Source organism: Onychostruthus taczanowskii, unplaced genomic scaffold (genome assembly GCF_017590055.1).
Source record: "Onychostruthus taczanowskii isolate IOZ18803 unplaced genomic scaffold, ASM1759005v1 scaffold10, whole genome shotgun sequence".
NCBI classification, from domain to species: Eukaryota; Metazoa; Chordata; class Aves; order Passeriformes; family Passeridae; genus Onychostruthus; species Onychostruthus taczanowskii.
This window is the reverse complement of record NW_024496526.1, coordinates 2,501,163-2,522,392: the sequence shown is the minus strand read 5'-3', so window position 1 is coordinate 2,522,392 and position 21,230 is coordinate 2,501,163. Positions and strand designations below refer to the sequence as shown.

Sequence of the window (21,230 nt, the reverse complement as noted above, 5' to 3'; positions counted from 1 at the left end):
GCGCGCCCGGCGGCCCCGGGGCGGCCCGGGGCACCGGTGGCTCCGGGGTCCCCACTAGGCTCGGCCGNNNNGGGGCGCGGCGGCTGCCCGGCGCGGGTGCGCTCCGGCTGCCCGGTGCGGCGAGCTGGCGTCGGCCCGCTCTGAGCTGCTGTGGCCCGGCGGCGGCAATAAATAGCGAAGGGCCGTTTGTTTTGGCAGGCGAGCGGCCGCTTGCGGGGCGCGGGGCGCGGGGCTCGGCGCTGCCGGAGCCCTCCGCGGTTTGCGCCTCGGCGGTCAGCGCGGCAAGGCTGGAGCCGGAGCCGGAGCCGCCGCTGCCTCGGCTCCCTGGGCAGGAGTGAGAGGGGAAATTGAAGAGATCCGGGACCGGGAACCGCCAGGACCGCACCCTGCCCGTGTCCCAGCCTCCCAGCGCCCTCCCTCTCTCGCCTCCTCCCCGTGGAACCTGCCCCGGGCCGCCCGCAGCCTCCTCCCCCCTGCCGAGCCCCGCAGCCCACCCCACCGGGGGTGCCCGCCGCCACCTGCCCCCCGGGGCAGCCCCGCCGCCGCCCCAAGGTGCGCCCGGTCCGCCGCACACCCTTCGCCCCCCTTGGCGGGGCGTCCTGCGGGGCTCCCTCGCCGCCGAGTGGGCGCGGGTGGCACCCCCGGGGCTCCGGCCCCCGCCGCGCCGCCTGCTCGCCAGGGGCCCGGGCCTGCGGGCGGGGATCAAACAGAGCAGGGAGGCAGCTGGTTGAAATTTAACCACAATATTCTCGCTCCCCATTGTTTCCAGGGAGGCCCGATATTTCCACAACAGGATTATGGCATCTGATTAACTCGCTGAGACAACAATGAGGGGCTGGGATGGGCTTCCCCTTCTAGCTGCCAAAAGGGGAAAGTAAATATAACACCCTGATTTCAGGAGCGAGGGTTTGAAGGGCCCCCCCCCGGTTCTCCCCCAGCTGTGTGCCGGGGAGGGGTCCGGCACGGGTCCACTTGAACACACTCTGGTTCCCTAGGATCGTCCCAGGTGAGGCAGTGCCTTGGGATGCCCACACACACACAAACTCTCGCAGGGATGTTCCCTCACCAGCTCTTCTGTGAGCGCAGTGCACAGGTCACTCACAGGGATACACAGTGGCCAGGTTGGAATAGCTCGGCCAGACATCCAGCTCTGGCTACAGGGCTTTGCTACTCTCAGCAGGACCAAGCAACCTGGGCAAGAGGGATGCAGGCTGGGGAGCCAGCATCACCCACAGACTTGGGATGCTGCTATCTAATGCTCCCAGCAGACCATTTCCTTTGCAGGAGCTGCAAGCACAGTGCAGCTGACCAGAAGTGTCTCCATCAGGTTTTCACACGCAGTAGCCACGGTCCATCAGGTTTTTGTGCTGGTTTTCATACTGCACACCCAAAAACAGTGCCCAGGGCCTCTTTGAAGACCTGTCACTGAGCAGGATGGTGAGATACAGCTGTCCCACTGTTCCTGCACATGATGGAGCGAGGGTGTCTGGCCAGCAGCCCCGGGCCACCCCACTTCTACACTGCTTTAGCTGATCCTTCCAGTGGAGCGTCCTAAGGGCATCGGCAGAGAAAGCAGAGGGGATGTACCACAGCACCATTCTCCACCCCTGCCCTTGGCAGCTCCGGGATGCAGAAGGGACACAACTCTCTCTGTGCATCACTAGTACAGGAAAATTGGACCCTGTGGACCCTGGACTGGATTCACAGGATCCTCCAGGGTTGTTTGTACCCCCAAAAAAAGGAGCCTAGCTTCCCACTTAGCACATCACAAGACTGTGAAGAAGGATGATCTGGGATAGCACTGCATCTGGAGGCTGCAGCACTTCCCTGGGGAGAAGTTCCCTATGAATGCCAATGTCACAAACCCAGACCTCCAAATAACCTCTGCAGCCTGCCAGCATGCAGTGTGCATGTCACCAGCTGCTGTCCCCCTCCCAGCAGCTCCAGGCCCACAGTAAGCAGCCTAGCCCTGCCCTTGCTGGTGACAGTATTCATGTCCCATGGAGGTCCAGCTTGGAAGACAGGGAGTTGGGTTTGCTGGTGACAGCAACTCCTGCCCATGCAGGGGCCGTGGCATTGTGCACTGGTTGTGGCTACAGCAAGCAGTGGCAGTGCCCTGTGGCTGGGTGCAGAGTCCATCAGCTCTCCATGCAGCACTCCCAAGGTCAGCCAGTTCTCCTGCCAGGCAAAGCCTTTTGGGCACATAGAGCTGAGTGGGACAGGGACACCAGGCACAAAAGGGTAGCCAAGCTGGCTGTACGGGGAGGCAGCTGGAGGCTGAGACAGGGTTGGGATAACCAGTGTTTAAGGGGGAAAATTTGCCTGGGGAGGGGGACTCCTGCTTGGGCAACTGATGCAAAGGGACCCTTGCTGCTACAGCGGGAGAGGTGCAGTGTCTGTTCACATGGCATTTCCCTCAACACTCGGCCACTCTCAGGCACTTCTGGCCTGGACGCCAGGACGCACTGCTCCCGCCTGCATTCCGATAGGGCCCCAGTGCCTCTTTCCTCTGCCCTTCGGCTCTCCCCAGCACCGCATCCCGCTGTCCCTGCCCCGAGCAGCAGGGCAGCATCCCGCACATCCCTTGCTGGGCTCCCAGGGCTGCCCGGAGCTGGGCGCTGCGCAGGCTGAGCGGGCGGCGGAGCCGAGCCAGGCAGTCTAGGTGGTGCTATTTCTCTATTTTTGCACTGCACGGGTTTGGGATTTTCCTCTCCCTATTCGCTGCCTTGGGCGTCTTCTTCTCTCTCTCTCTCTCTCTCCCTCTCTCTCTCTCTCTTTTTTTTTTTTTTTTCTTTTCCTTTTCTAAAAATACTTGACAGCGATTGAAAGGTCCCTTTAATCGAGGCCACAGAGCCCTTATTAAGGGCACGGGTCGGGGTGCTGGGCCGTGCCCAGCATAACGGCTTCATTAAACCCTGCGAAAACTAATATTTATGGAATCAAATTTATGGAGGCCGAGGCCGAACTTGTGGCCTTTAATGTGTGTCGGGAGCTCAAATCCAGCTGGCTCCAGGGAGGAGGGGGTGGGGACAGTGAAGGAGACCCCAGCAGGACAGCATGGGACAATGTGAAGTGACATTCCCAGGAGCTGGCAGCAACCTGGGCCAGGGAGGAACCAGTGGCCCCATGCTGGAGTTCTGAGGGCCAGGGTCCCTGTGGTTCCCTGGGGAACATTGGCAAAGCTCTTTTTCCTACTGTCTTCACTCTCCTGCTCTTATTTACCCCCCATCCGTGCTCCCGCATCCCCACCTCCCCTTGCCTTGGGAGAGAGGTGAATGGAACAAGATCTGTCCCTGCAGCAGGTATCCAGGGCTGCTGGACAATCCACAGAGACTTTGCAGCAGGACAGGGCTCATGAGCAACATCCCTGCAGCATCCCTGGGACTGGCTCCCCTGATCTGAGTGCCCCAGGGACAAGCAGAGACACAATAATTCACAGGAATGATCCAGGGATGCAGGTGCTGGTTTGCACCACCCACTTCTCCCCTACAGAGTCCACCAGCCACTGGCACAGCCAGGCTGGGATTGTTTCAGCCCTGCCTCTCCCTGTGATGTCTCCTCAGACCCAAAGGAATAGACAAGCCAGATGCCCTCACTGGGGTGATAAGCACTCCTGCTGAACGTGCTGGCAGGCACGGGGGAACAGCACAAACCCCAGAGCCAGCACAGAGCTGAGGGACGAGGCTCACAACAGAGCAGCTCCTGCGCCAGAGACGGAGTCCATGCGGATGGAGCAGGGGCTGCACCAGGGACACCCTGGTGACAGAAGATACAGGAAGCTGTTAAGCTGCTAAGCTCCTGCTGCCTTCAGGTCCTCCCCTTCAGCTAGTAGCAGGACCCTCCCTGGGGGCAAGTTCCCAGCAGGCAGACTCAAAGCTGCCAAGATAAGATGTTTGCAGATGGGAAAATGCAGGATACATAAGCTATGGCAGTCGGCACAAACTCCCCATCCCATGGCTTTCCCTTCCCACCACCCACCCTGCCCTGCATGCTGCTCCCTCAGAAAGGAAATATAAAAAGCAACTGGTTGCACTCACCCTGGGACCGGTCGGCTGTGGCCCAGCAAAGGCCCTTTCATTCCCCTTCCACAGACACAGGGACTGCTCCGGATGTTTTTGTTTCCCCCTTGCTGCGCAGGAGAACAGGCAGCATGACTGCAGCTGGCCCAGCCCCAGGGACCAGGGCAGCTGGGGGCATGGGTCCCTGTCCCAGGAGGGCAGCACCACTGGCTGCAGCCTGCCTGCTGCCTGGCTCTCTGCCTGCTGTTTTAGGACCTGGTTTGGGCACGGGAATGGAGTCCCAGTCCCGAAGGAAGCATGTGGACACAGGGGCTAGAAGAGGAGAGCAGGAGTGGGTGGATGGATGGATGGATGGATGGATGGATGGATGGATGGATGGATGGTGTGTGAAGGGATGGAAGTGGTGTTTTGTGTCCAGGAAGCATCTGTAGCCTGCTCCAGGGCTGCTCCCAGGCCTGGCAGCATTCAGTGTGTTAATGTTTTGGTTGTCTCCTGCTCCTTGGAGGCCAAAGCATGGGTCAACCCTACATCACCTGCCCAGTGAGGTGCCTGCAAATGTAGGGTGTCCCTCAGCCTATCCAGGGCCTTTGCCAGCCTGCTTCTGCAGGCACCAGCACACAGGGTGTGTATCCTGGTATGGGACAAGAACACAGGCTCCAGCCCCCTCAGCTGTGTCCCCATGATCTGGGCATCCTCTGGTGCACAGCCCAAAACACGTACTGCTGCTCAGGGTAAGGCCCAGCATGGCTGGGAGCTGTGTGCAGTGCCACAGCAATGAGCTGCTGTCACCTCACTGTCCAGAGTCAAAGCAAGCCCCTGGGACATCAGTACTGGCCTGAGAGGGACCCAGCAGCACCAAAGGTTACATCCCTTCCTTGACACTACAGGCCTGGTGGGACAGAGCAGGAGAGGGAATCTCACCCAGACACAGCCCTTTATTGAAAACCCACTCAAGAGCAGCCAAACCCCACAGCTCTGCCAGAGCCCCAGCTGTCCCACACCCACTGGCAGCATCCCTCCCACTTCTCCCACGTCCAGCACTGGCTCTGCTATGAGAGGAAGCCTGGGCAAACTCTGCACCAAGGAAGAGTTAGAAAAGCTGTTTCCTGAAACACTGTTGAAGAAAGGAGCTCCATCTCCCCAAGTGGAGACATCTTTGGAGGGGACCATGACCTGGGCAGGGTCCACGAGGAGATGCAGAGAAGACCAGTCGATGCATGGGTTATCTGCACTGCCTCTCTTGGATGCTGGGGGAAGCAGAGACCTCAGCAGGGTTGGCAGCAATCTTTCAGCTGAAGAGCCCTTTTGCCTTCTTTGGCTTGGCCTTGGCTGCAGGCAGCCGGTGCTTCTGAGCTGGGGAGGAGGCTGGCTGGAAACAAAGAGGAGGCAGTGTCAGTTCCACCTTGGGGAGTCATACAGGATGTGTGCAAGTGTGCAAGCTGGGACATTCCTGTAATCTGTGCTGTGGGAGTGCGAAATATACACACATGTGTAATCACACACTCAGGATGCATGGGGTAGAATGGGCTAGGAACCAAGCTGGGGCTCCTAGCCCATCCTGGATGGGCAGAGTGCTTGGATGAGAGGAGGGAAAGGAGATGTGGGCCCCATCCTGCCTTTGGTACAGAGAGACTTTCTAGAGCTGCACTCACCGAGGTTCTCTCGCTGGAAGATGTCGTTTCATCCTCCTGGGATGCAGCAGGTGAATGGGGGTGCTTTGTGGTTTCTGCAGTGGGTGCTGTATCCACGTCATCCTCTGGTACCAGAAAAAGATGCAATTTGGGATTGAGATGAGGGAGCATGGGGCATTACCCAAACCCACTCCAGGAACTGTGCTTGGACTGGGAGCCTAGCCCATGGGGGGAAAGCAAAGGGGGAGACTGTTGCATGGGGTGAGCTTCAGCTGGGGCCAGACTTCCCTTACCCCCGGACATGGGGCTCAGCAGTCGAGGGGACAGCTGCATCACATGCTCCCCGTGGCACAGCCAAGGAGCTCCTCACCAGAGCAATGCCGTTTCCGAGCCTGCTTGACCTCGTGCTGTGTCACTGCAGTGTAGAGCTGCTGCAGAGCAGAGGCAAACGCCTGCCCTTCTCCCGCACTGCAGATCCGGGGCAGGGTCTGTGGGAGAAAGTAGAGGCAGCATCACCCTGCCAGGAAATCACCTGCCAGGTCACCCTGCCACAGTGCTGCTGTGGGGCAGAGAAGGGGCTGTGCCCCCCTCTGCCTGTCAGGCTACATCTGCTTCACCCCAGGAGAGCAGCAGAGTTTGTGGGAACAGGCAGCTCTGGCACTGGGTGGATGTGGCTGCTCCCAGCCGTGCACACACACAGACAGACATACAGACACACACACCCCTGCACACCTGCTCTGGACAGTGGGTTGCCTTCCCATTGAGAGGCAGACTGCGGAGGCTTTGGGTCATTCATGAAATGCTGGAGATAACATCGCTCTGGAAGGGCTGTGGCTTCCCTGCCTGGAGCAGCACGGGCTGCAGCTTGTGAATATGGACAGCGAGCCTTGGGCAGGGACATGACCTAATAAGAGGTGGGAACAGGTAACCCCTGCCTGCCACCACAGCCTCCAGCAAAAGGCATCTCTGGTGGCCCCACAGACAGTGAAAATGATGTGACAGTGAGACGAGGGATGCCCAGGTTTGCTTCCAGTCTGCCAGAACAGCTCCTGCCTCCATGCACGCACTTTTATTCCCTCCAGACTTGACACGGGATGCCCCCTCCTCCTGCCTGCACCCCTCGCCAGTGGGATGGCACCTTTCCTGCTGGGCCATGCTGATGCACATGAGAGATCTTGGCAGGCTGGGGAAGTGCCACACTCCACTGGGAACATAACATAGCTCACAGTGCTCAAACAAACACGCACAGGGAAAGGGAAATGGTTTGTGCCCTGGAGGGGGTGCTGCGGGGGGTGTGTGGGGCACAGCGTGGGCCTACAAGTGCAGGTGAGTGTGCCATGATGACGTGCATAGGGACTGTGTGTGCAGCAGTGGGCACATGAGCATGGCCGTGGGTGCACGCATGGCTGATTGTGTGGCTCTGTGTGTGTGTGTGTGTCAAAGGTCTGAACACACTAATCTCTGCCCTGCTCCACACCCAGACAGCAGGAGAACAAAGTGTAACAGATAAGGTAGGATCCTCTCTGGGCCAGGAAAGTGGGGAGGGGATGGGGACGCTCAGACCCACTCAAGGCCAGAGTCCAAAGCCTGACCCCAGCTCCCCAGTGGCAGAATAGGTAGGCTGAGCCCTCCTCACTGCTCCTGCCAGACGGGGTGGCAGCACAGGGCTGATGCCAGATGGGTTGGCTGGTGCCCAGACAGCCACTTTCCATGCAAGTCTCTTCTCTTCTGCTGGAGTCACAGGCATGAAAGGCCCTTTGGCAGTAGGAAATGCATGGTACTGGCATCTGCTTTTTGACCAGCTGCTATACAGGTCACCTCCTCTGTCCCAGCCCACTGCCACCGGAGGGAGCGATGCTCTGCTGCCAGCACCCTGTCAGCATCCCACCAGCATCCCACCAGCATCCCACCAGCATCCCTGGGACTGCTTTGTACTGGGCAAGCACAGCTCTCAATGCCCCACTGCCCAGCCTCCGAGCTGTCAGCTGTGCTGGCTCATCACAAGGTCCCAGAGAGGAGGAGGGACACTGAGCACCTCAGGCACCCCAAGGATGCTCTTGCCCTGTGTGTCTCACCCCAGGGCTGCACCCAAGGTTGCAAAAGCAGGATCCAGGGCTGGGAAGGTGACTGCACTTCAAAGGCAGAAGAGGGCCTGGTCACGGGTGGCCAGCACAGCCCAGATCAAAGGCACAAGCTGGAGTCATAATTCAGAGAAAAGCAAACAGCAGCTCCCAGGAAAGTCAGGAATGGCAGTGAAGTGAGCAAAGCGTACTAGATAGCACTACGTGGGTCAGTGCCCCAGGAGGGCAGGAGAGTCCCCTGCAGATCCAGCCAGCTCTGGGTGCCACTGCTCTGGGTGCTCATCCCCTCTCCCTGCCACCAACGGGACTGGGGAATGCCAGGGCAATGGGGCAGGCTATGCATCCAGGTGCAGGGTGCTGCCCAGTCCTCTCTGCTCCAACCCATTCAGAAAGGCACCTGGGATGTGCCTCAAGCCCCAGGGCTGCTCAGGCTGCTCCACTTCACAGCATTCAAGCAAGGATCTGGGCAGGGCAGCTGCTCACTCAGTGCTAAGCCCCAGCTGCCCAGAGCCTGCACAGCGTCCCCATGTTGCCCCTGGGGATGGGGCAGACCATCCTTGCAGCCACCCAGTGTCCCCAAGAGCAGCACACACACCCCCACTGATGTGGCACTTGGGGAGGCACTGGAAGCAGAGTGCCCACCCCCACCAGGGGGATTTGGCATCCGGGGTGGCACAGGGGTCTGCAGGTGCAGGGCACCTGCTGCCCACGCCTGCGGGAAGGGCTCAGCTCCAGCAAGCCCAGGGTGGAATTTGGGAGTCAGCAGCCACTTCCTGCCGCTGCCCTTCCCGGCGGCTGGAGCCCGCGGGCTCGGGGCCATGGGGTGGCCGGAGCTGGCCCGCAGCGGGACTGGGAGGCTGCGCTTCACAGCCCCGGAGGGAAATGGGTTATAACCAGAGCTGGAAGCGTTTCCCTGCAGAGCTATGACTCAGCAGGGAGCAGAGCATGCTGTGCCAGCCACCGGCCACCTGATGGCCCCGAAAGCTGAGAGGGACAACGGAGTGTCCCCTAAAGGGCTGGATGGGGGACAGGCCCCGGCTACAGCTGATTTTCCCCTTCCTCCTTGCCCCACTGCTCCATTCCGAAGCTGAACCCTGCTGCAGACAGCTTGTCCCCAGTGCAGCTTCAGCCCTGGCCTCTGGTGACTTGTTTTTCCCTGATTACCCATCTCCAGGATAAACACGATGTCTGAGGCAGGGGAGCCACACGGGCAGAGAGCTGGCAGCCGGGGGAGTGCTGGCTGGGCTGCTCCTCACGGCTCCCCAGGCACCAGGGAGCGATGCCTCGGCAGCTGGCATGGCTTGTCTGCCCTGTTATGACTACCTGGCCACAAGGCCAAGTGGGATGCCCCAGTATCAGGAGGGACTCAAGGCTGCGGAAGCGGCACGGGAGACTCCACAGCACACCCTGAACTGCCACTTGGGGCAGGAAGCGGGGGGAGAGGAGTGCCCACCAAAGGGGGGCAGGTGCCTGGCCTCACACTGAGAGCAAGTGGTGCTCACTGACAGCCCACGGTGTGGAGGGGCAGCTCAGGGGGAGCTGGGATGCAGCCCAGACCCCAACCCAGAGGGCTCTGCTATGGGCTGCACCCCAGGGCAGAGATGCAGCAGGGTACAAAATCTATCTCCAAGGCATTCTGCATTTCCCCACCCCCTGGCTAGACTCCCGTCTCAAGGGGCCAAAAGGGACAGCAATTTGGATGGTCTTGACAGTATGAGCAGAAGGAGCACATCACCCAGCACAGCACCATGCCACCAGCACAGAAGCATCACCTTTCCCTGGCCCAGGATGGGTTTGCAGGCCCAGGATGGGTTTGGATCATGCTGGGCCCCTGCACAACTGCCAAGCACCAGAGTCTAAATCGGTCATGCTCAAAGCCGGGGACTGACCCTTTCATTATCACACCAGACATTCGAAGCGGTTACCAACATTCTTCACTACAAATCCCACATTCCTATTTTTTAATATATTTTTAACTGGAAAACAGAGCGAATGGGGCCTGTTTGGAAATTATAGCCTGGCTGCTGTGGCTTGTATGTCAGATCTGCCCACATTCCCGTGGCCAGCCTCAGCACATGCTCCACAGGGGCACACTTAATAATTCCTGCCGGGGCTGGAGCCAAGGGGTGTGTGCCAAGGGGGAGGATGGCTTCCCCAGGCTGTCCCCACCAGTGGGCTCCATGGAAGCGGCGTGGTGGAGTGACAGACCAGGAATGGCAGACTGGCTCTCTGGCACTGGGTACGGCTGCTGCCACACTGGCATGGATGAAGTCTGGTGCTGCTGTGGCAGTCCATGGTGGGCAGGGAAGGGCTCTGTGGCTGGTGCATTCACAGGCTGCCCTTGGCACTCTACCCCGCCACTAGCTTTGTGCATGCTCCTGGGGCTGGAATGGCTTGCTGGATCTGTGCTGGGCATTGCTGCCCATGGTTATGCCAGTATCAGCCAGACTAGGGAGAGCCCCATCTGGGATCCAGATAGATGCTCACCCATCCTCTGCCAGCAGCAGAGGATCTGTCTGCAAGAAAATAGATAATAAGGGTTGAACTGTCCCCTTCCAGCTGGTATCAAGGGCAGGGAAAGGGGGTGCTTATTCCCTGGGATGAAGCAGGCCACATCATCCCAGTCTCCTGCCCCAGCTTCCTTATGGGGCAATGACCCTCTGCCTGGGGACAGAGCCACCTCCAGGCACCCGAGCTGCCCTGCACTGACCACTGATGCCCTTTCCCAGCTCCTCCAGCCCTTAGATCTATTTGCAACCCCCCAAGCCTGCAGCAGTTGCTGTGACACTGCATACCCCATATGGCTAGAGGACCAGCTCTGAGCTCACACTGTCATTGTCTCCATCCCCCCTGTCATACACTCCCAGAGGACAAGCAGCAGCAGCAGCAGCAGCAGCAGCAGCAGCAGCAGCAGCAGCAGCAGCAGCAGCAGCAGCAGCAGCTAGGAGAGCCGGCGGTGCTGCCAGCCCGCCCTTGGAGCAGGCACGGGCAGGATGGCCAGGGCTTCACAGGCAGGCAGCCAGGCTGAGCACACCTGGCAGGAAGCGGCGGTGCCGGCAGGGGAAGGCAGCCGGAGAGCTGCTGAGAGGTGAAGGGGTCACCCCGGGGAAGAGCGGGTGGTGAGGCCGGGACAGAGGAGCATCCCAGCCCGGCCCAGCCCAGTCCAGCCCGGCACGGCACAGCACTCCTCCCAGCACCGTTCTGGCCCTGCTGCCTGCAATGTTTTCCTTTCCCCCTGACTTCAGGGGCCTTTCCAGCGAGCAAATGTCAGGCGCATAAAGAGCGGCACTGTGAGCGGAAGATGGAGCGAGAATGCCTGCCCGCGTCCCTCCGTAAGTGCTGTCTCACACTTCATCAAGGCAGCCTTTGCAAGCGAGGCACTCGCTTAACAACCAGCAGTCTATGCTGGCCGGCGACCGCAGCAGCCCCGCCGCTCAATACCCTTTTCTTTTCTCCTTGTGCTGTTTTTGTGGCTTGGGTTACAGCCTTTCTCGCAGACACTGAGCGGAGGGCGTGGTGGCAGCGGGGGCTCCGCATTGTGCCGGGGCGGATGCCGGTCCCCCCATGGAGGGATGCTGCGGGGCTCCCGTGTCTGCCCTGCCCACTCACTGCTGCAGCCCGACAGGGATAAATCCCAGGGAGAGGAGGGTCAGCGGCAGAGCAGAGGTAGGGCAGGAGGTTGCAGCATCTCCTCCCCAGTCATGTGAGGACCAGCGCACCAGGAGCAGCCTGGGGCTTGGCAGAGACCCTGCTGGAGGTGAGTAGTTCCAGCCCCAGTAGGCAGTCTCTACCCCAACCCATTTGGAAAGAGGCCCTCCTGCCACGCTGCCAAGCAAACCCGTGGGCATCCAAGCCCTCCCCCTGCCCGAGTGCCACCAAAGTCCCTGAAAAAGAGCTGTGCCCAGCACTAGCACTGCCTAGCACTGCCTCCCCACCTGGGCAATGCTGGAAGATGCTGGGCCTTGCTGTGCAGGGTCTGGTGGCAGCTGCTGGTGGCAATCCCAGCTCTAGCCTGACCATGGGCATTTGTCCCCCTGTCCAGCGGCCCATGAGGTAACAGGAGAGCCTTTGGGGAAGCTGGCACTGGGTGCCAGTTTGGCAAGGGAGATGGACAAGGAGAATGCCCTGAAGTGTAGCAGGTCCCAGCATGCCAGGACTAAGTGAGGATTTGACTCCAGGAAGGCAGAATCACAGGCTGATAGTACCTATGGCCTTGACCTCCACCAGCCTGACCCATCACTGACACAGGCTGCCTTCTCCAGGGTCAAGAGCAGAAGACATGGAGACCTGGTGGCCAGTATGCCTCCTCTCCCAGAGTGACAGCTCAGGGACCCCACTTATCTGCGAGGAAGTTGGGTGGCTCACACTGCCTTGTTATTTTAGGCTGGCTCGGTGAATATGGATACATCATCCAGGCTTATTATTGTAGGGTTCCTCCGCAAAGTGTGCCAGCTCATGCGGGTTTATTATTGTCTGCTCAGGAAAGCTGGACACACTGCCCTGGTCTGTTATTGTAGGGTTGCTCAGGAAGGCCAGCCAGCTCATCCCAGCTTGTTATTATTGCACATGGGGGGCTGGCCAGGAAACTTCCTGCAAAGTGGGATGATGGAAAGGGAGCCACACCTGGTGAATCACAAGGATGCTGTGTGGTGATAAGGAACAGCGATGGGTGGGATCCAGCACCTCGGCTCCACCCAGCAAGGACAGGCCACTCATTCATGGGCACAAGCACTCATGGGTCCCCTGGGACCTGTGGGGCACTGAGGCTGGCAGAGGCAGCAGGAGTGTGGGTCAGAGCTGGGAATTGGCAAAGCAGCCCTCATACTCCTTGAGAAACAAAATCTGGGGATGACAGGGGAGCAACCATGGAAATACTGCACCCAGTACACCCCTAAACCTGGCACACAAGGGATTAGCTGAGCTAACAGGGCCCAGAGAGGAAGCTGGTGCTGAGCCAGGTGGGATTAGGGGCTTTTAGGGAGAATCTGGGTGTGTTTAGGACCAAGGTTGAGCAGGAGGCAGCTGCTCCACCCTTGTGGCTTTGCAGTTCCTCCCAAGCACAGGTGCAGCCATAGGGGCAGCCCCTGGGGATGCTGCCCCATTGTCACCCGAAACTGCAGCAGGAAGCATTTCTGTGTGGGGCAGGGGGGCAGCAGGGCTTACTGCTGAGCTGCCTCGGGCAGGTCCCCAGGCACATGGCCCCAGCAGGGTTGGGTCCAACATGTCCCAGCAACCCTGGCACTGCTGCTGGCACAGCCACTGAGTCACCATCACTTCCCTTTGCTCTGTGACAGACCGTGTTTCCCAGGCACAGCAGCCTGCTGGTGTCACCCCAGGCTGTGCCCAGTTGGTACCAGGTGCCCAGATGTCCCACGGGCAGTGCCCAGCTGTGCCAGGTGCCCAGGTGTCCCCCCAGGCAGTGCTCAGCTGTTCCAGGTACCCAGGTGTCCCAGGGGCAGTGCCCAGCTGTGCTCAGTGCAGATGTTGGTCCCCAGCCAGGCACCAGGATTGAGTGTCAAGAGAGCTCTCCATGCACAGCAGCGGCGGCAGGAGGCCAGCCTGCCCTGTGAGCACACAGCCCTTTCATTCATGGCAAAAAATAGCCCCCCGGGGTGTGGTCCAGGCTGGAAAAGCCCCCTCCATCCCTGGCCAGCCCATGTTTATTCAATACAGGGGGGCCACACTGCCCTCTCCCTGCCCCCCAGCCCTGTGCACCATCTCCCTGCCAGAGCGGCTGCTCTTGGACGTGATTCGCCGGGTCCCCCCCAGCCAAAACACACAGGCCGGGGCAGGGGGAAGGCAAAACCCTAAAAAGCACTGGGTTTGTCTCCAGGAGGAGCAGCCCGTGGTGATGTCATGAGAGTTTGCAGGCGGCCACATGAAAGGGACTTGCTGCCCAGGAAATCCACAGGTCAATGATCCTTCAGACAAGCCAGCGATTCTTCAGTGGGCCAGGAAGGAAACCTCGAGGAGCCCAAGCCAAGCCTGCCCTTGCCCCAGGGACATGGCTTGCCCCCAAACTCATGGCCCCCCAGGATCCCAAACCCTGCTCCACAATCCCTCCATATCCCCTTCTCAGCAGCTGTAATTCACAGCAGCCCAATCCCTCTGCTAAATGGCACCAAACTCAGCCCTGCAGCCCCTGGGCACTGAGCCTCTCCCCATAGACTACCAACATCCTAACCCCTGCTCTGCAGCCTCCAGAATCCGGACCTCTGCCCCACAGACCCCAGACCCTTTCCCTCTGCTGGTCTGGGGGCAGCACCCCTTTTTCCATGGTGATCCATCAGGCTGGGAGTGGCAGGTGATTTAGGGTCAGGCAGCACTGTGACCTGACAATGGGGATACAGCAGGGCAGAGGGTTCTCTTTCATAAAGGATTACACTGGGGACAGCTGGGAATACACAGATGCAGCCCCCTCAGCCCCCTCCCCAGGAGTCAGCCAGGTTCTCAGTCTGCTCTGGCAGGCATTGCAGACATGGGCCCTGAAACCAAATCCACTGCGCAGGGCTCCCCTCCCCATTTTCCATAGGTGCAGGATGCAGTGGCTGGACTGATGAGGAAGATTTGCCTTTCTCCTCCTCCTCCTCCTCCCCATGCAGGATACATGTCTGGGCTCATATCCAAACCCAGGGTTCCAGCTCTGCACATTGGTCTGCTCTGCACATCCCAGCCCCTCCATGGATCCTGTGTCACATGGAAATTGGTGATGGAGCTGCCTTTCCTGCTCCATCACAGGCTGCAGCCCAGAAGGAGCTGAGTGGCAAGTGAAGCTCAGGGTTTTGACTTTGTGCATCCAGCACCTCCTATGTATTGTTTTAGGAGGCTGCAAGCAACCAGACTGTCCATCTGCAACTTGCCCATGGAGACACTCTTCTGCTCCACTTGCTCCATCTCCCCCCAACAGGCACAAGGTGACAAGACCTCTGCAACCCCAAAGGTGCCTGGAGAGCAGCACGTACCCCAAGCTGGTGCCACGGCACGGGGGGACACTGGCTGGGAAATCCTCGGTGGAGCAACGGGCATGAGTGTCTCCACAACGTGGTGCTGGGGCTCTCTGAGGCCAGCTGCGTGCTGACTGGAACCCACTGCCCTCAGCAGGGAGAGGGCCTTCGCAAAAGAGCCAGCTCTGAGAAGAACACAGCCTGGGACTTCTAGGATGTGGAGCATCTCCATCCTGCTGGTACCCAAATGGGTCCCTGACAGCACTGGACTCATGGAGGGGACAGGGACAGTGGAAAGGAGATGGGAGCCCCCACATTCAGTGCAAGGCTGTCGGGGCTGTTTCCTCTCCCATATTGCTCCTGCTGTCCCTGTGTCGGCAAAGAGAGGGGACTCAGTCTCTATGACTGTCAATCAGGCACTTTTCACCAGAGCTAAAAATGCACTCGCAGAAGGAAAACAAAATAAAAACACAAAACAAAACAGAGAGGTGAAAAATTCCTTGATATTTCTCTCCTGCAAATCCCCAGAGCCAGCAGAGAGGCGAGAGCCCCCGGAGTTTGTCAAGCAAACACTTTCACACCCTTGGCCATGCTCGGCACGCTGCCGCTGGAATGCCAAATATATATTTAAGCCCTGCTCATCAAAGGAGTCTGTTCGGAGTCGGTTTCGGGCAACGTGCATGTGGGTTTGGCCTGGAGAGAAAACCAGGGATGTGGAGAACATTTCTCGGGGATGGGAGAAGCTCGCGTGCGCACGCACACACGCGCCCGAGACAAACGACAGACAACCTTCGAGGCCGTGGGGCTGTAAGGTCGCGGGCTGGGCACGAGATACCTGCCCGCTGTGGCACTCCCCCTTATCAGCGCCTGTCGCACTGTGGGGTGGGGATGTTTAGGCTGGAGGGAGGCCAGCAGCCATTCTGCATTCCAGGACTATAAACTTTGTCAAAGCTGAGCAAGCTCAGCCAACAAAGCCGGGGTCCAGCAAGACAAGCAGGAAGCAGCACTTTGAGAGAGGGCAAGATTGCAGGGACATGGAGGGCTGCTCAGGGCTGTGCACCTCGCCATCAGGTGATACGAAGGCTCGGCTTGGGCTCAGCACTATGCAATAGGGAGACACAGATAGAGTGCTCCTCTAAGTCCAAGGCTGGAGTTTGCCAGGGTGCCACAGATCCTGCTCTGTTGCCAGCCATCCCACAGGGCATCGCTGCTTATCTGCTGCCAAACCACCCCCAGTCCTGTTCCTGGAGGCATCGAGGGCAGGGGGCTGCTGCTCCACAGCTCCTCCTCTCAGACAAGGCTTTGCTGGAACAAGCTGGACACAGCAAGGAGCACTTTGGGAGCACACAGCAACGGGAGACTCTTTCTGCATGGACCACTCCTGTTCCTCTCTCCTTCACAAGTATTCCCTTGGTTTGTTCCAGACAGCCCAGGGACCTATGCCCATCTCATGGTCAACCTCAGCATCAGAGAGATGGGGAAATCTCTGCCTTCCTCCCCTCTTTTGTATGGGGCTTGCAAAGTCCCAGTGCTGGCTGCAAGGGCTGAAGGCAGTTCTGGGGAATGCCACACATGGGCTGGTGGCAGGGCAGGAGCTCCATCTCCAGAGATGGCAGGCTGACCTTTCCCCCCTCTGTCATTGCACCAGCCAAAAGCAAAGATGTTTTAGCCTAAATCTTGTACCTAATCCCAGCTGACAGAGCTGCATCTTGGGGTCTGGCCAAGGGCTGGAGTTGGACAGGGCAGGAGAGATCATTGCCACAAGCAAACAGAGCATGCCAGTGCTGTGAAATCAGGCATTACGCGCCTGTCTCCTGCGGCAGGACCAGCCTGTCAGGCTGCCAGGGACGCGCTCTGGTTATGGCAGGGGCAATCCCAACACCAGCAGGGCCTGACCCTGCACAGCCATGTCTCTCAAGCTGGGTTCATCTCCAGGTGAGGGGAGGGATTACTGCACCACCACGGTTGGATTTCAGGCACCTGCTGCAAATAAAACACTCTGTCAGGGCACCTTCGCCCTTTCAGCCCTTGGAGACAGGGACAGGGTCCCTGTGGTGCCACCTGGGGGGACACAGAGGGCTGGGGGAGCTGGGAGCTGTGGCCCAAACCCTGCCCCATGCTGTGCCACTCCACATGGCAAGCAGATTTCCCCTTGTTGCTGCAGCCTCTTCCATCTCTGTCCTGCCAGGTTCAGCCACTGCAGCCCAAGTTGCTCACTTTCAAGGGCGGGGATCCCAGCCTGTTTTGGGAGAGATGCTTGGAGCTTCACCACTCCCTCATGGGCAATGAGGAGCAAAGACCTCCTCAGCTCTGACAACTGCTTCTTTTTCCAGCCCCCTGCCCACTCATCACCTCACTCTCTCCGTTCATGCTTGCCTTGCTCAGAAGGGTTCACCCACCCCTTGCCATCTCCAGACCGTGCCCTTTGGCTAAATACAGTTTTTTTTTAAAAGCCTCACCATTTTCATCCCTATTTTTCTAGGAGTTTTCTTCCATTCAGCAGCAGCACTGGAAAACAAGGTAGCAAGGACATCTGATTCCAACTGCCCCGTGCTCATGTAAAATCTCATCTGTTTGCAGTCCCTCTCTCCTGGAACACCACCACCCTCCAGTCTAAAAATTTATCTATCTCCAACCTTATTCACAATAGCATGCTCAAATATATTGTCTCCTATATGGTGCCAGGCTACAAAATCCTCCTCAACTTAAGCCCCTGCCATCACCACGGCCAGGTCTTTCTGCAGGCTCGGGGGAATAACAAGGGACCTCTACAGACCCACCCTGCACTGCCATCCGCTGCCCTCATCTCAAATAGCACCCCAGCTCCTTCAGCAGCCCCAAGGTGGGGTAACAGGGTTCCCTCAAATACCCTGCCTGCAGGAACTGAGGTTGGACAGAGAACCTTTTCAAACACCTGGAAGCTCAAAAGGCAGTTCTTCAAGTCGACATCAGAGCCAAGGCAAGGACTGGGCTGCTCCTCACTCTGCCCATGCTGGCTCCTGCAGTTGGTGCCCACAGCCCACTGCCTCCTACCAGGGTGCACATCTGCAGCCTCCACCCATGCAGGAGAGCAGGAATCAATTACAGGGCTGGCAAAGGCAGGGCTGCTCCAGGGCCGGCACGTGGCACCAGCTCCAGCGGCCGCAGAGCACGTGGCACAGCACTGGAAGCCCAGATGTGCCACTGGCTCAGGGGGAAGAGGCAGGGGAACCACTTGAAAGCCATGGTATGAAAGTGCTGGTAAACCAGGGCCACTCCTCTGCTCTTCTGGCTTCATGTGCTATTTATAGTGCTCTGGGTGCCCACCCTGGGGAAGTTCAACCCCTGGGGTGCAGACTTTTGCCAAGCCAGCCATCTTGTCTGCCATTCAGCTCCCCAGACCCCCAGAAAAGTCCTGGACTCTCCTAGTAGCTAAGATGCTCCAGGGCGGGCTCTGGTCCAGCCCATCACAGCATGGACACATCAGCACGCACTGGAAGGACCAGCCCTCGTGCAGTGCTCTCAGACAACCAGCCTGCACAGAACAAACACATGGACAAGCCCCAGCACACCAGTCTGGTGACAAGGAGAGACCCAGCCAAGCCATGGTCACCCCTCAAAACCCCACTGTTAGTAACCCGAGGTAGCAGCACCTGGGGGGTTAAGATGTCCCCGCTCTCCCCAGGGATGGATGGAAAGACTGTGGGGAGGCTCCCATGAAGCTTACAGGCTGGTTTCCTTGGTTAGGTCTCACCCTGTGTCCCAGCACCCAGCAACTCCTGGGCATTGCAAGGGTTTCTTGAGTCTTTGCAGGCAGAGGAGAACCGAGTTTGCAGTAGGGAAACGTGATTCTGCTAGCCCACACCTCGCAGGCTGCTGAAGGGCTTCAGGGAAGGTGAGACATGAGGAAGAGGAGGAAAAGCAGCAGTGCCATGCTCTCAGTGTCACTCATAGTGCTGGCCCTCCATCCTGTCCTCCAGCCAAGCAGTACATCCAGGCATGACTCTGTGCACAATCCCACCTGTACCTAACCCCGGCTCTGTCTAAGCCCGGCTCTGTGTCTAACCCCGGCTCTGCTGGCACCTGCAGAAGCAAACGTGGCTGTAGCCCAACACTTGCCCCTGCCAGCTGAGGTCTGTGGGCCCCCGGTGTCTCCTGAGGACTGCTGCCCAGGATGAGAATGCTGCCCACACAGCCCAGAGCTGTGGTGACCCCCAGCCCGAGGGGTAGGACTGTGCTGATCAGCAGCAGGTGGCAGCTGACGGTGCTCCCCCAGCCAGCGGCGGAGGAGGAGCTAAATTTATTCCACCAATATGTGGGCAGCGGGAGGGGACCAGGGGGCTCCTCCAGCCTGTCTGCCCCATGCGTGGCCAACCCTGTCCCGACACCAGTGACGACAGCACGGTCCTTTTGGATTGTCTCTTTGGCACCCGCATGTCCTGATGACTGGCCCTGAGCGGACCCAAGTCCTTCCTCCTCTGACCACAGAGGGGAAAGTTTCCAAATTAAAAACCTAAATCTGGCAACAAGGTGCCCATGGCAGGAACCTTTTAAACTGGCCATTAAAGTTTATAAGTTAGACGGGCACCAGGAGCAAGTGGAGGAGCTGCAGAAAAACAGCCGCCCCTCCTTGAGCAGCCTAACCACGGCTGTCCCCAAAGCCACAGGGCTGACGTCACGGCATGACTTCACCTCCATCACCCACTGCCTGGCCGGCCCCAGCCCCGTGTTTACCCCTGCCCATCCCTGCTGCTGTCCCTCGGAGCCTGCTTTTCCCTTTGAGGTCAGTCAGCAGCCCCGGGGCCTGGCGAGGAAGAGGAAAAGAGTAGAGAGAAGGAAACCAAACCTCAGTGCCCACAAGGCAGGCTGCAAAACACGGAGCCTCAGCAGCCGCACTGTGGGGATGGTGGGCTCTGTCCTTTCTGTCTCTCCCCCAGCTGCACCCCACCCCCCTCCCTGCCTCTAGGCTGCTGGAAAAACTGCAAACCAGAGCTGTTCCCACTGTTATTCTCCCATTTTCCCACAAACAACACATTCTGTACTGTGAGCAAGATGGGCTGTGGGGAGGTATTGGATCCAACTTGTTGGCCCCAGGATGCCAGGATGCACTGCAGGCACTGAGAGATCCCAGCCTCTATTCCAAGGGATGAGATGCTATGGAGTGAATGAGTGTCACAGCCTGTCCCCAAGCCCAGACAGGGTACCTGCCTCTGGGTAAAGCACAGCCTGGGGTTTCAGCTAGGGCAGCTTTGGATGTAGCAGAAACAGAAGCCTTGGCTGCCTGGGCACAGATCAGGCCAGAACCTCTGCCTTCTTCCCTGCCAGCACAGGGGCACTTCAGCTCTAGACCTCCCAAAGAGGAGCCACCAGCCTCGGGGAGGTGTAGCAGGTGCATGTGGGATGTGGGTCTGCCTTAACTGGTGGGGTGGGAGGGTGGACAGGGGCTATAAAACCCCATGGGCAGTGATACTGGAAGAGCCCTGGAACCAGCCTGAACGATGTGCTCAGCTGGGAGACCCACGTTGCCAGAACACGGATGAGAGCCACAAAAGCCACACGGGTTCAGAAGGGGCAAGGCTGGGGGCTGTGCGGTTGCAGGGCTGCCTGCAGCAAGCCCAGGGCACCGGTCAGAACAGGCTGGGAAAGCCACTGTCCCCACTGGCTGCTGTTCAGAGCCTCACAGGGCACATGTTGCCCACTGTCACCTCCCGGAGAGGTTTGTGGGTTGCATTTATAGACTCGGCCACAGACCCTGGACCTTGTCTTCTGGACCGCACAGTTCTGCCCCTGCATCCGGAGCATCTCCGGGAGCGGGAATGTCACCGACCCCCTGTGCAGCCCAGTGAGTCAGTGCACACACCCCAGCCACTCACACTCCTCCCCACGGGCATCGATCAGCGGGGAAGCGCGCGCACACGCACACACACACACACACACACAAACAGGGCAGCCTCTGCAAACAACTGCTTGTTAAGTTAAAATTAAACTCTGCACAAATATTGACCTTTGGAGGGGACACAAACTCTGCCAATATATTTACCAGCTTTATAAATGGGCCTGACCACAGTGCCCTGTATGCTGAGGTGGAGGAGGTAAGGGCTGCAGAGGTGCCCAGACAAGGTGCATCTCCCCCTTCCCTAAATGGGCCTCTCCCCGAACAATGCCACTGTGCCCCTCCACTGTCCCCAGTCTCCACTCAAGCCTTTGGGAGGATGGATGGTGGGCATGAGGTGCCACTTTTTCCCTCCAACTTATGGTTTCTTGGGGGAGCAGCCAGCAGCTCACAGAGGACACAGGGGAAGCTCTTGACACCTCTAGCCTTGTGAAATTGGTCAGCAGAACAGTCCTGGTGCTGCTCTTTATCTTCCAACCCTTCTAGACCTCTGCACTGACCAAAGCATGGCAGGGGCACCCACTGCCAAGCCTAGCTATCCAGCATTTGGGCAGGAGGCTCTGCCCACAAGTCTGTGTCCCCTCTGTGGAGTGCTCAGCACAGCTTGGGGGGGTTCCCATCTCTCAAGGCAGACACAGAGCTTGGTTCTTCATCTGGAAATGCTTCAGGAGCAGAACCATCAG

The 21,230-nt window shown here is 58.8% G+C and overlaps 1 protein-coding gene across 2 annotated transcripts in view; it reads right to left on the bottom strand.

The window, feature by feature from the left end:
- Positions 1 to 4,946: 4,946 nt before the first annotated feature.
- Positions 4,947 to 21,230, bottom strand: part of NHEJ1 (non-homologous end joining factor 1) — a 42,944-nt gene continuing 26,660 nt past the window's right edge. Inside the window, exons 6-8 of one of the 2 annotated variants that reach the window (XM_041404246.1) lie at positions 6,021 to 6,138; positions 5,672 to 5,775; positions 4,947 to 5,388 (exon numbers count right to left, since the gene is read on the bottom strand). In XM_041404246.1, the coding sequence (XP_041260180.1) occupies positions 5,308 to 5,388; positions 5,672 to 5,775; positions 6,021 to 6,138 (303 nt within the window). In that variant the 3' untranslated portion in view covers positions 4,947 to 5,307. The remainder of the gene's footprint in view (positions 5,389 to 5,671; positions 5,776 to 6,020; positions 6,139 to 21,230) is intronic. The other variant, XM_041404254.1, reaches the window with a different exon arrangement.